The 15439-nt window shown below is 36.0% G+C and overlaps 1 protein-coding gene across 1 annotated transcript in view; it reads left to right on the top strand.

Moving 5' to 3' along the window:
* The first annotated feature begins 379 nt into the window (after positions 1 to 379).
* para (sodium voltage-gated channel paralytic) overlaps positions 380 to 15439 on the top strand; it is a 34623-nt gene continuing 19563 nt past the window's right edge. Inside the window, exons 1-14 of the mRNA XM_089707096.1 lie at positions 380 to 486; positions 900 to 1006; positions 4384 to 4487; positions 5057 to 5236; positions 7314 to 7469; positions 7642 to 7847; positions 9453 to 9581; positions 9892 to 9983; positions 10211 to 10423; positions 10506 to 10563; positions 10723 to 10867; positions 11144 to 11308; positions 11871 to 12176; positions 15058 to 15301. Coding sequence (XP_089563222.1) covers positions 5090 to 5236; positions 7314 to 7469; positions 7642 to 7847; positions 9453 to 9581; positions 9892 to 9983; positions 10211 to 10423; positions 10506 to 10563; positions 10723 to 10867; positions 11144 to 11308; positions 11871 to 12176; positions 15058 to 15301 — 1861 coding nt within the window. The 5' untranslated portion in view covers positions 380 to 486; positions 900 to 1006; positions 4384 to 4487; positions 5057 to 5089. The remainder of the gene's footprint in view (positions 487 to 899; positions 1007 to 4383; positions 4488 to 5056; positions 5237 to 7313; positions 7470 to 7641; positions 7848 to 9452; positions 9582 to 9891; positions 9984 to 10210; positions 10424 to 10505; positions 10564 to 10722; positions 10868 to 11143; positions 11309 to 11870; positions 12177 to 15057; positions 15302 to 15439) is intronic.

The following is a 15439-nucleotide window of genomic DNA, read 5'->3' as shown; positions in this document are numbered from 1 at the left end:
TTTTTGTACTCGTTATAATAGTATAGAGTATAGACGTCCCTGGCGAAACAAAAGTTTATTTATTATTCACCGACAAACAATGATAGATTTTCTTATAACACGTAGAACAATCCGTGAAAAGGAAACTAACTAGGTACATTAAGTTTAAGTTATTAGCAGTTTATTCATTTCATCTATTATGTGTGAGTGGTAAATGTGCGACTGTGTTAGTAAATAGGTACCTAAATATCACTTTATAATCTTTAAAAGTACAGAGTAATAAAGTAACTTAAAAGGAAAACCCAACCAAAACAAAATACACTTATTTTATTATCATCATTATAATATGATAAGCTGTCTATTTGAAAATACTCTTTTGTTACAGCAGAAGCGGTAATATCGCAGATGTGGCACGCGCGACGCAGCAGACAGGAGCGCGCGCTTGCACGCGACGCGGCCACCAACCGGCGCGCCCTCTGAACCACACCAACATTGGATTATTATACGGTGAGACTTTCGCAATGCTATATACGATTCAAACTTAATGGCGGCTCGGAACATCGTACGATCCGATGCGCAGAAAACAATTTTAGGTATTAACGGGACGTTAGGGGACCTGTGCGCACCCGCACTCGCACCTGCACCTAACTTCCGAACCGCCATTAAGTTTGCATCGATCTGTACGTGTGTCACAGCAGAAGCGGTAATATCGCAGATGTGGCACTCCAATTGGATTATAGTAGAGAGAAGAGTGAAAAAAGTCAAATTCATATGAATTTAAAATAATTTAAATCAATAGAGAATCTTGGTATTGATCAGAACCCTTATTCATTTAGATTTTATTAGGATTTTTAAATAGAAAATAAAAACAGCTGTTTATAATGTCTCAAACGGTTTTACTAAATTAATATTTTTTGTAGGTCGGACATGAAAAATCTCGCTCCTTTGCTGGCTGTCCCTATCAGCGAATACGTGGTAACTTTCATCTCTCTAGCAGCCGCGACCACACTGCTCTCGTGGACGACAGGTTTGTCCCAATAATTTATTAGAATAAGTTAGTTTTGTACGGAAATACGAATCTTATGATCCCTATCACAGGTTTTCTGCGTAGTATCGTAGCAACTATTTAGTTATCTACGGTAGTAGGTACATGCAAATTCCTCCGTAGCCGCCCAAACTTGTATTTGTAACTAAAACAAAGGCTTCTCTCACATAGTACTCAAACAAAACAATGTGGGCGTCCTATAAATGTAGGTACCTCTTGTCATGTTTAGTATGGGCTTTACGTTCATTAAATATTAATAATACCCGTATCGACCTCTCTCAGAACTTTAAACATACAATAACATAGTCCGTCCATCAACACATATCAAGCCAACAGTTATAAGCGTTAGTAATACAATTAATTAATTTGGGTGCACCACGCTTGAGTAAGCATCTGAGGGTTTTATACAAATTACAAAGGTATCAAAACCTAATTTTGACCAAAAATAAATATAGCCTTTGTTGTAAAAACAATGTTTTTTGTAAAATACTAATTTTCCGACTGACTTCTCTACTAAAAATATAAAAATATTTCTATGAAGAGAATAATTGTGGAAAGTTGAAAAGTTCAATATCCAGTCAAAGTTAAATACACGTGTACGTAATCATACAGAATTAATATATTTTGGCTTGGCTAGGATTATAAGGAAAATGTTATTGTATATTATTATCAAAGGACCGAGTTCCAGAAATTAGGTAAATTGATGAAAATTGCTCTGAATAATGGTGTGGTTATACCTAACAGAGATGTATAATGTACGAAACGAGCGTCTAATTGTCAAAGTTAGTACAATAAATAAGTGGCTTGTTATTGTCTCTTTCTGTATTCCCACGTTGCGTTAATGACGTGATTTTAACTATAGATTTGGTTGCGATTTCAAATCCATATCTAATCCATTTGTTTATAAAAATCATTCAATTTTCTATAGCGAAATTGTTGTTACTTACTTATGGATAATTTAGTACCTCGAGCTATACAATCCAGCTCATGACTTATTCTCATTATTCGTGTCCCTTCGTCCAGCATACTCACCATGGAAATAATGGAATCCTGATATTTCATGAATGTCAAAAAACTGTTCTGAAATAGTGCTAAATAGTGCCCAAAGGAAAAAAATAGTGCTCTTGTACTTGCGAAGTTATAGCCATAGTTCGATGAGTATGCTGGACGAAGGTTTCGCCCAGCATACTCACCTCCGTCCGGAGAATCTGTATACGCTTCAAACATAATTCATACTTCAAAAAATAGTTCCCAAATAGTGCCAAACGGTGCCCAAAAAGAAAAAACAGTGCTCGAATAACTTCGGAGTTATAGGCTTCGTTCAGTGAGTATGCTGGGCGTAGGTTCTACGCCCAGCATACTCACCTCAGTGCGCGAATATCGAACGAGCTATAGGTATAATTTACGTCTCAAAAAATTGTGCTTGAAATAGTGCCCAATATCAGTCCAATTTTTGCTTGACTTTTGACTTAGAAAACCATTAAATTTTAATGTAAACTTCTACATACTAACGTAAAATGGGGTACAGTCGTCGACACATGTTTTTGGACAAAAATATTAAACTTTCTAATTGTAGACTTCATGTTATTGGAAATAATTATGGTATTTTCTCACATGTCAAAAACTTTCGATTAAATGCATTATTATATATTTTATAAATAATAATAAATGAATGAAACTTTAAGCGTAAATGAAGTCTATTACTTCATTGCATTGTGTGTTTGTCTGAATAAAAACAGTCATTTGCAGCCAATAAAATTAATATCTTGAAAAATTGTAAAAAGGAAATTATACAGTTTCTTTTTGTATATATGTTGCAGGCAAAACTTATAACCAGTCAAAACTAGTACTGTGACATAGTTATACAAATTTTTAAAACTCTTTCCAATAGTTTCATCAATGAAAGGTTTAGCAATAAAAAACATTTTTAATTACTTACGTCATTTATTACTATTTAAAGGGCCAAAGTAATCAGAATTCTAGTTAACTAGTTCACAGCTTTTGTTAACATAAGCCGGCGTTATTATAATGATGTGCGACGAAGTAAACAAACAAAGAAACTGAGAAGCGCTTGTTCGTTTCGATTGCTTTGTGACACAAAATGGACCCTTATCACCTTCAAAATACAGATCAGTCTTGTCTAATAATCGTAAGATGTTAGGGCAGCGCCATCTAGTATTTAAACATAAACATAATATTCATTTGCGTCGTGGGCGCCGCTCGTCGTAAGCCCCATACCTATTGACCGTACGTGCATCCATTACTGCCACACTATTCAAATTCAAATTCAAATTCAAATTTCATTTATTTACAAGAATGTAGTTACAAAAAAGGTGTTATTACAATGTTAACGCGCTAATACATTCTACCCACTTTCTGGGTGTGCAAATATTATTTGCTATATTGAACTTTATCACATGAGGAATACAGGTCAATTCCGTAAACGTTGTGGTACCGTCCTTGATCCGGAAAATGATTATTTTGAATAATTTTGTCAGTTGTAATGTAAGCATTAATAACAGCAACTTTATTTTTCATGCATGATTTACTTCATTTGATATCTTAATCCTTCAAGCGCCGTGATCTAGACAAAATATATAAAATCATTGTTCCTAGCTACCGGGGTCCCATGCGACGCGCGAAGGCTTAATCATATTATTATAAAGTATTATTAAAATAATGTGTAATTAATAATATTGCGATTCTAAAGTAAATACTCCCTTACATAGACAATTAATAATTTACACAAGACAAAAATTGTTAGAAAGAAAGTTAATAATATTGTATTCGACTGTACTCAATGTATTGTATGTAGAAGTTTACAATCAAATTTAATGGTTTTCTAAGTCAAAAGTCAAGCAAAAATTGGACTGATATTGGGCACTATTTCAAGCACAATTTTTTGAGACGTAAATTATACCTATAGCTCGTTCGATATTCGCGCACTGAGGTGAGTATGCTGGGCGTAGAACCTACGCCCAGCATACTCACTGAACGAAGCCTGTAACTCCGAAGTTATTCGAGCACTGTTTTTTCTTTTTGGGCACCGTTTGGCACTATTTGGGAACTATTTTTTGAAGTATGAATTATGTTTGAAGCGTATACAGATTCTCCGGACGGAGGTGAGTATGCTGGGCGAAACCTTCGTCCAGCATACTCATCGAACTATGGCTATAACTTCGCAAGTACAAGAGCACTATTTTTTTCCTTTGGGCACTATTTAGCACTATTTCAGAACAGTTTTTTGACATTCATGAAATATCAGGATTCCATGGTGAGTATGCTGGACGAAGGGACACCATTATTCGTCATAGACGCGTAGCAAATATCATAGCTAAACATGAAATTGTTCGGTTCAGAAGGGCGACCCGCCCGTAGGTGGTTGGCGGAAGATCGCGGGCGCAGGGAGTGCCGCCGCGCGCGCTTCCCCCACCACACACACCCGCCCATTCACTGTTAGCAGGTGATTATACGCATTATCTAATTAACAAGTGTAAAGCATAGAAGTATTCACAGCATAGTATGCTGTAAATATATCTATTATTATAGCGCATTGTTACATAAATGAATGAACGTTTGCGATATGCGGTAATTGTTAACTTGAAGATCTTTTTTTAGCTACTAAAGGTTTATAGTACGTAATTCAAACGTAATTATAGGTACCTCATTTAGTATGTACGTTTAAATATATGAAGTGGATACACAAGTGTTTATATCACTTTATAGGATATACGACAATCACATGTTATTTGATACTGACAGACATGAGACTTTACAATGGGAATAATTAAATTAGGAAATCCTTATTACATTTCGCAGTTCACTGTACGTTGACTCAGAATTCAAAACAGACTCAAGATGGGAAACACTTGTAGTTGATTTATTTCTGTTGCGAAATTACAATGTTTATGTAGTGTTGGTATTTTGCTCGGTTAAATGGTATGAAGCAGTGTTTACTCCTACCCAAACCTTTTATTCGGACATGGGTGGGTCAATTTTACATTAGATATTAACATTGTTTTATATTTCCAGTAGGCAGTTCACTCAGTGGGAGTTCGATAGACAATGTCCGAAGACTTGGACTCGATCAGCGAGGAAGAACAAAGTTTGTTCCGACCTTTCACACGAGAGTCACTGGCCGCTATCGAAGCCCGCATAGCTGAGGAGCATGCCAAACAAAAAGAACTTGAGAAAAAACGCGCTGAGGGCGAGGTAACACCCACTCCTACTCCTTGCCAGCTATGAGTGTGCTCACATGTCTAGTGCTAACATACAAACATTATCTTTTACTAACTGTAGGTGTTTACTGTAAACATTATATAAATGACAAAAATTTAGGTACCTACATTCAATATACCAAGCACACTCAGAAGGATATTTTTGAAGGAGCATGTACAATAATCACGTCTGACGGATAATTTTTAAACTATTCCAGACCGATTTGGGGCGGACGAAAAAGAAAAAAGAAGTAAGATTGCTTGCTTGCCCCTTTTACCTTTTTACGGCTCGTTTTTAGCGGAATACTATTTAGCAAGTTATCGCTTATCGAAATTCCATTGTACAGCCATCTGGCTCTCGTATCATTGGTGTGACTCTTGTCAAACCGCGATAACTTGCATTGCATTCTAATTTACGCATATTGATCGCATTATAAAGCATTTTACGAACACATCGCTTTGTCGGCAAAATCGTATCTGTTAAAAGACTTATCAAGTTTAACTGTCACTCTAGACGGCAAGGTCGCCGTGACAGCTAACCTTTGTAGTTCAAGAAACATAGCTTTTCATATTATTTGCAACTAATGACATCGACATACTCGATACCTCAATAATGGAAGTCAGACAAAACAGATATATTGATGCCACAACCGAAAATACCTTAGAACCGTCGTAAACCTGAAATAATCCAAAATTAGAAGAGATAGTCAAGCCCGTAGCGAAACCTTACCTAACAAAAATAGGATGATTAGTTCTGAACAAAAAAAAAGCCTAACCATATTCTAATTTGAAAAATAGGGTTGATAACATTGCACTTTGTTTAATTAAAATGTACTGTGTACCCAAGCAGAAAATAACACTAGCACATAACATTCACCCTTTTCATGCATTGCACACAATTGGCTCATGTTTGCCACTTCATTGGCTGCGGTCATTTAGGTCTAGCATGGTGACATCACCTGGCTAGTTAGTGCAACTTAACCGACGACCCCCTATTTTGAAGCCTTCCGATTTTATTTGTATTATGCCACCTGAATTGTAATACATATTAATATTTATGATTATTGATTATGTAAAACATTTTAGAATACCTAACACAGATTATAAAAATCCGCAATACTTGTGGCGTTTTCCTTAAATGTATTCGCATACTAACAAAATAATTTTCTCAATTTGCATCGATATTACATTGTGATAGATTATTTAAATCTAGGTTTTACATTTATATGCCTTTCAAATTACTTTTAAGACAGACTCTCGATCTCGTTAAGTAAATTTTCATACTAATTCCTCGGAACGGTAACACAATAGCGGGGAACGTTTTGCAATATGCTTCTAGTTTGGCAGAAAACACATCATGAACACACAGAAGGCAGCACCATAATAAAAACAGCTTCCAATGCGCTCACAAAACATGCTCAACAATCGTAATAATACTCGTTGCTGTAACAGTGATATTCTCTTAAGATCTGAGAATAGCATTCTAAGGGCTCCCACACATAAACACGATACGACGCCGCATCGTTGTACGACGCGACGTCGTACAACGATGCGGCGTCGTTTCACGCGCGAGTGGTCTTCGCACACGTGGGGGATGCTGTTCAGGACGATTCGTCCTCTGCAGCAGGTTGCTGGCGCCGCCCGCTAATACGGGCGGGTTACTGGGAGGACGAATCGCCCTGTATCGTTTCACGATAAGGGCTCCCACACATAAACACGATACGACGCCGCATCGTTGTACGACGCGACGTCGTATCGTGTTTATGTGTGGGAGCCCTTAAACCACAACAGTATTGTTACAGAACGCCTTCTGTAGTTATTGTACAAAGTTTCTTCGATTTAAAATTGCATCGATCGTACGATTCGTTGTGAATCGGTCCGTCACAAAGGGAACGTCCGGCCACCTTCGATCGTACGAAGAGCGTGATCATATGCATGGGCGGTGATAATCTGCACTTGATACATTTATAGTAATGGAATTACATCCATTGCAAATAGTAAATAGCTTGCTTACGTGATGACGCCATGGCGCCGGAGTGTGCAGTAAAGTTGAACTGTGTGGGATGATGTAGGTGCGTTACGATGACGAGGACGAAGACGAAGGTCCCCAGCCGGACGCGACCCTGGAGCAGGGCCTGCCGCTGCCCGTGCGGATGCAGGGCTCCTTCCCACTGGAGCTTGCCTCCACGCCTCTCGAAGACATCGATCCTTTTTATCACAACCAAACCGTAAGTTTTTACATAAGCTCGCAATTAGGCTACACAGAAGTAGTTTTTAATGACGTTATTTTTCCTCCTGACTGTAATTAGGGATAATAAATATCGATTTATAGTAAGCTCAAGTTAGACATAAAACGAAGTAACAAGATAGATATATAATAGGAAATTTGTTTCGTTCCAGACTTTCGTAGTCATAAGCAAGGGTAAAGATATCTTCAGATTTTCGGCAACAGACGCATTATGGATGTTGGATCCGTTTAACCCGATAAGGAGAGTCGCTATATACATATTAGTACATCCTTTGTTCTCTCTGTTCATCATTACTACGATCCTTGTCAATTGCATACTAATGATAATGCCTACCACACCGACTGTCGAAAGTACTGAGTGAGTACCTTTTGTTTTATTTATATTACTATATAGACCGGGAGATACTGACACAAAATTTCGAGTCATTTGTAACAGGATGGCAGTTCTACAGGGTTCTTAGTACGCAATGACAAAAAGAAAAACGATGGCGTGAACGCTGGTACCGGCGGCTTAGTCGCGTGGGCGTTAGTCGAACTCGTCGGAAAATAGCGAAAGTCAAACGATTTGTAACAGTATGGCACTTATTTTTCCTGTAAGTTTGAGGATCAACAAATATAAATACAAAATTTCAAAGATCTATGTGTTGGAAATCTTCACTTATATAAATTAATAATAAATTAAGTTTTCAAGTATGACAGCACTTTTTCCCCCTACTAGAAGTATGGCAAATATAATAATGGTCACATTTTATCAAATACTCTCCAAAAATCCAAATGCAATACTGGTACAAAAAGTTTGGCGAAATAAAAATTTTTTGCAGATTTTCGGCGGTATGGCGACCATTTGGAATCGTCCGAAAAGTATGGCATGGCGATTTTCGTAAATGGCTGCACGACGATAGTTACCTGTGCAAAAGTTAGCCTGGTACAAATGGTTGAATGATTGTTTTATTTAAATCAACACATTCGCATCGGTATGGCGGGGTGTAAGTCACACCGGAAAAGTATGGCATGACACTACCGCCTACTACTTTTTTATGGGCTATCGGTAAATTTTAAAATTTTTGTGTTACAAATCGTTTGACTTTCGCTATTTTTCCGACGAGTTCGACAAACGCCCACGCGACTAAGCCACCGGTACCAGCGTTCACACCATCATTTTCCTTTTTGTCATTGCGTACTAAGACCCCTGTAGAACCGCCATCCTTGTTACAAATGACTCGAAATTTTGTGTCAGTATCTCCCGGTCTAATATTATTGAATACAACTATACCATCTAATCATATAGTAGTATGCACGATAGATTCAAAATTATTAGTTTCAGTTTAGTAATACGTAATTATTTGAATAATAATATTTAGACATACAGAAGTAAACTTTATGTCAATAGATTTTTCGCGTATAAATTGATTTATTATTAAGTAACCATGGCAAAACACTGTTTTATCACAGCAATATCACACTCCATTGGGTTTTCTAACTGCAATACATTTAACTACACGTTCACTTTCCTCTCAAATAACTTTTGCATTGCCCTAGACAATAAAACAATCAATGTTTTCCTTGACATGCTCATAACAAATTGTTTTTCACGATTTAAGTTCAATTGTACCCAAAAATAATGCATCTGTGATTTCATACGTTTGAACAGTAGCACAAAATTAACTGAATGCAATTAAACTGACGTGTTTTTATCTAGAGAACATTTTTCTACCTTTCGACTTTATCATATCAGGCGTGTTACACTTGTAAATACATCGGTATGTACTGGTTTACTATTCATTTAGACCTAGGTGTTTGTAGACAATTATTACCTTATAATAGATAATAATATTTACTTAAAAGTCCACATAAATACTGATTAGATTTTTCTTGTCTTTTTGAAATCATAGATTAACTTAACTATGAGAATATTTATGTATTTTTGCGAGCGGCGTTCCACAATGGAGGTGAATTTTTGCAGAGTTATCTTTACGGGAATCTACACGTTTGAATCGGCGGTGAAAGTAATGGCCAGGGGTTTCATACTACAGCCATTCACATACCTTAGAGATGCATGGAATTGGCTTGACTTCGTAGTTATAGCTTTAGCGTGAGTAGTAGACAATTTTAATACAATAATGTAGCATAAAGTAACGACTATTAAACAGTAGATTTTGGTTATTGTTTACCTAAATGTCTTTATATAGAGTTTATAATAGAAGATTTTTTATTAAAATTAGAGATCTCTATTTTACTACAGGATATCGAATATAAGCTCAAGGACTGATACGAAACGCGAAATGCGACAGTTCGAGTCGCAGATAGTAGTGAAGGCTGTAATAATATAAAATTAGTAATTGTTTAGTTCTCTGTAGTTAGATATATTAATCTAGACGTGGTGGTTGTGGGTGTGTTTGCAGTTATGTGACGATGGGCATAGATCTCGGCAACTTGGCCGCTCTCAGAACGTTCAGAGTTCTCCGAGCGTTGAAGACTGTGGCCATCGTACCGGGTAATTCTATTTGTGCTATTATTTCACTAGCAAATATTATTTGTAATATTAGATTATACTCGCATAGAGTCACGAGCTTAACGTAGTAATTTGAACACGGTAGACGGTTTGTGTGTGTTGAAATCTATGTATTGAATGGGATAAGTGAGTATACATCTTTGATAGAGGTTTGAACGTGTGCTGCTCTTAAAATAAGCGTAGATATAACGATTTTGATCACTTCCCAGGATTGAAGACTATTGTCGGTGCTGTCATAGAATCCGTGAAAAATCTGCGCGATGTGATAATATTGACAATGTTTTCTCTATCGGTTTTTGCGTTAATGGGCCTTCAAATCTACATGGGAGTGTTAACGCAGAAATGTATAAAGGTCTTCCCGGAGGATGGTAGTTGGGGCAATTTGACTGATGAAAACTGGGAGCGATTTTGTCAAAATGAAAGTAAATATTCTTCGTATATCAATACGTTTACTTTGAGAATTGAAAAGATTGGTTTCTACTAACAAGTATGTAAAAATTTCAGCGAACTGGTACAGCGAAGACGGAGACTATCCATTGTGTGGCAACTCATCAGGAGCAGGGTATGTTGTCAAAACATTTTTAAAAGCAAAACATTTTTTCTCAATAAATGAATTCGAATATTAAGTGACAAATGGCTTAACAAGAAGAGAGAACATATTATGTAAAACTTGAATGATCACAGCTAAGTCAGTATGTAACATTTTATTATCTTTTTATAGGCAATGCGAACCAGGCTATATATGTCTTCAAGGCTATGGACCAAATCCGAACTATGGTTACACGAGTTTTGACACCTTTGGCTGGGCATTTCTTTCCGCTTTCCGACTCATGACACAGGACTACTGGGAAAATTTATATCAACTGGTAAATATTCAATATTTTCAAGCGAGCAGACACCTTATAGGCTCCATATTACCATTGGATGAAAATGTGGAAAAACCTTACCTATTGACGAATTATTTGATTTTCTTTATTTTGCTAAAAATAATTAGACATAATATATTGATTGACGTCAGTATAATAAACTATCCAATAGATGTTTCAATGTTTATAATTAGTGATTTTCCTATTGCATTTGTGTATTTATGAAACAACTTGCAAATAACTTAGCATTATGTAATTATACAAATAATTTCCAAGGTACTTCGATCAGCTGGTTCATGGCACGTGTTGTTTTTCGTGGTGATAATTTTCTTGGGCTCGTTCTATCTCGTGAACTTGATCTTGGCGATCGTCGCCATGTCGTACGATGAGTTGCAGAAGAAAGCCGAAGAGGAGGAACAAGCGGAAGAAGAAGCTCTTAGGGTAAGGCTACTTTGGATTTAAACAAGAGTGATAATGTTAAATTCATTAATTTAAATATCGTTTTAAGTGTCAACTGGAAAAACCTTGAATAGGTATTAATATTTTCGATGATATTGTAATCGGAAAATCAGAAACGAAGTATCGTCGCTATAAAATTTATGTGGTTTATAGTAAAAATGAACCATGCTTTTTGGTATACAAATAAAATAATATGTATAAAGGCATGATCCGTTTTGAACTTTTTACACGATTTACCAAATATATTTTGAAGCGAAACTTCTCTAGGCGTGATGAGAGTAAAATTTTAAGGTCGCGTCATGCCAATACCGTCACGTCATGGAGAAAAGCGACGATTTTGATATTTTTAAATCTTGCTAAAGAAGTGTCACTACTGACACGTGTGCTCGGCATGCACGCTCTCCGTTTCCGTTCCATATAGACGTAATTTCAGATAAAAGAGACTTAACAACATAAATAAATATTTCAGGACAATCTTGACGATCTGATTCCATACTAAGCTTTTGCTTGTGTTATTCCAAACATATTTGTAACTGTGGTATAGGAAGCGGAGCAGAAAGCGGCGGCGCGCGCGGACAAGCAGGAAGCGCGCGAGGCGCACGCGCGCTCGGCGGCGGCCGCGGCCGAGGCCGCCGCGTACGCCGAGGCGCACCCCGCCAAGTCGCCCAGCGACTTCTCGTGCCAGAGCTACGAGCTGTTCGTGAACCAGGAGCGCGGCAACCAGGACGACAACACGCGCGAGCGCATGTCCCTCCGCAGCGACCCCTTCCAGGACTCGGTGAGCACCCAGCCCACGCACAAGCCCAGCGACACGCACGACGCCGCACGCCGACAGAGGAAGGTCAGCATGGTGAGTACCCGACTAACCACACTTGCGCTCCGCTGACAATGATCATATGTACGAAATATGTAACATCTTTATTTATATTTTAATATACTTGAACTAGAATGTGCTAGAGAGATTATTTGGACGAAAACGTTATTTTATATTAAAATACAAAATTTTGAATTTTTAGGAGTTTTTATTGGCATTAAAAACAGTTGACTATTTTGCAATATATAAAACAGTAAAGTTACGAAAACATTAGCGTAGTTTTGACTGTTATAAAATAATTATACAAAGAATTGCATTCGGTTTCGGTGTCATATTTTTTAATAATAATGCCCCAAGTCTTCAACACGTAATAATATATTTGTTTGAAAAATAAAATAAAGAGTTTTTTTTACATAATTCACAATTGTTTCATGTTATTATATTAAACAGTAATATTTTATTACAGTTGAATGAACAATGAACAATAGTTAATGTTAATTATATCATTGTCAGTTGAGGAATTTCTTTTCAACTTGATGTTCACAAAAAGACACGCTGCTTGATTGCACTTAGCGTTATAAGAAAGCAAAAGCAAATAAAATTTATCCGAATAAAACCACATCATTATCCTAAGTAGATTAAAGCAATATTGATACATCAATTTCGTTATTAAAATTCCTGTTTAAATATTCAAGTTGAAAAGATTTACAAAAAATGTGTTAACTGCTCAAAGCTTTAATTTTTATGTGTCTGTCCTCTTTGATGTTAATACTTTCTACTAGTATTCAGATATGATTGGTAACTTATTAATGAGAATATCTGCCAAAAGGCAAATGTATACAAAACACGACAAAATAATATTTTCTACATTCTATTGTTTCAATATCATTTAAACGAACTTCTTTACGATACTACTGTATTTATTCATATCTGGATATCAGTAATGAATGAAAATTTAATTTGTGCTATTATGATTATTACACTGTTAATTTAAAACCTTTGAACACGTCCGTTTATTTGAAACTTGGTTTCGAGGCATGCTATTAGATGGTCTTATCATTTTGTTTAAATTTATTTTTATCTGCAATCACTTTGCCTGCAGCTGCCGTATAAATGTTCCTATTTCCTCAAACAGATCATTTTTATGATTTTTAGTTTTTACTCATCTCCTTCACCACATTATTCTATCCGTATTCGTTACATTTCGTTTTATTACCAGTTATTTTAAAAAAATTATCAAAGATAAAAATGAATACTTAATTTTCACCCTCAATATCAGCTGCTAGTAATTTCGTAGAATCATTAGGAATCATCTCCATTAAAGGCATGATTGTGAAACAAATTGTTATTCAATTCATTAGTTTTCATAAACTAGTTTATTTTATACGTCATCTCCAATAATATTTTTATCTCTGAATTATAAAAAAAACAAGTTGTTTCGTACAATCTTTTTGATGCGGAATTTTGAAGCGGTTCTAATATAACATTTTATGCGTACCCATAAATACTATTGGAGAAAAATATCTATTGTCATGTTAGATTGTTTCTTTCATTTTGTGAGCAAATCGAAGCAGCCGAGCTGAGACTGAACGTATCGTCGATGGAGAGGTAGGTTCGGTCAACATAATTAATTTCTCATACACTCAAAGTATTCGAGTATTCATTAATTCCTCAATTTCGATGAGTAACAGGTGGAGGCATTTTCATAGAAACAAAGAACAGTCCTCATGACCATAGATGTAGCGATATCAAAACGACAATCATAGCTACGATAGGATAGAAGTATGCAAAATTGCATGTAGTATAACCCTATGATACTTCATGTGTTTATAAACAAAGTTACCTGACTAACTGTTGCTTAATATCACTGCCAAAGCTTTTCTGTTTCATGTTCTAATTATTATGTCACATATCATAAGATTATTGTACTGTGCATCCGTTGTTTAATGTTTATCGTTCCTTCTTTAGTTAATCCTCTTATTTATCTTTATCATCTAGCCATAAATGTAGTTCTTACCAATAATATGTTTCCTATATTGTTCACTTCGTTATTGCTTGAAGGCTGCAACTTTGATACCTTTATTCCAAATATTTGTTTGTTATTATCTGTCCTCTATCCTTAGCGATTCTATGTCTATTTATTATAAATTAGTAGCTTTAAAATTGGATATGATTTAAAAATATCTTTTTCTGTGCATTAAAGGTTCCCCATCCTGAACGAATAAATAAATACGGACAGTTGTCGTATGGGCCACTGCGGGAGGGCTCTCAGGTTTGTCCTCTTATCCTCATTGATGTTTGTGTTCCCTCTTCCTTTCCTATTTTGGTATAAGTAGTCATAATTTAACTTTTATGCCTTTCTTCCCGTGTTTCTTTGAATCCTCCTTAGAAATTTTAGTGTTCACGTGTCAAATTGCAGCAATTCATGAAAATCGATTGTAAATACATTCACTTCTTCATAATTTTTGTGTTCACCATGTGTTGATGCAATAGGACATTAAGAATTCTTCTTATTTAGTTTTTTTTTTGGGTTTTTGTTATTATTTTGTTCATGGTCTCATGAATTTCTGCTATCAACTTGTCACTTGTTTATTGGCACATGAAAGTAAAATAATAGTTTAGGTATTACATTGCTCCTGATGTCATCCTCAGTAGGTACTGATAACAGCAACATGCCAAAGCCTCCAGAAAAAATCCTTCAGTTAACCATATTTCACTACTCGATCTGAATTGAGGAACATGATATTAAGCGAATGATCAACAATTAGTATAACTCGAATCCAAATGAATTGACATGCCCGTAATAATGTGTGACTTAATTGATTTCAATGAATTAAAATTAATGTTTTGCAGCAGAGTGAGAAAAGATAACAGTGATCTTTTAGTTAGCTTAAACTAAGATTTAGAAATGCTTCAGGCTTCTTTGTCGCTGCCTGGATCTCCATTCAATTTACGGCGAGGTTCACGAGGTTCTCATCAAATGGCTTTACGACCAAATGGAAGGAATCGCTATCCACCAGGAGCTGATAGGAAACCGCTCGTTTTATCGACATATTTGGACGCACAGGAACATCTTCCATACGCTGATGATTCAAACGCAGTAACACCAATGTCAGAAGAGAACGGCGCTATCATCATACCGGTTTACTATGCGAATTTAGGTATGTACTTACTATAGGATTCGTGTACCTAAATATTAAAATATGACGTTTTGCATCGGAAACATGAATATCCTCTAATGGTTAAAAATAATATAAATATATATTTCATGTGAATCTCTTAACAGGTGTTCTTGTATT

Source organism: Colias philodice, chromosome 19 (assembly GCF_061535455.1).
Source record: "Colias philodice isolate Cphi_HAF_F1 chromosome 19, ilColPhil1 Martin Lab GWU primary, whole genome shotgun sequence".
NCBI lineage: Eukaryota > Metazoa > Arthropoda > Insecta > Lepidoptera > Pieridae > Colias > Colias philodice.
Note: the sequence above shows the minus strand (reverse complement) of the source record. Positions and strands in the feature narration are given on the sequence as shown.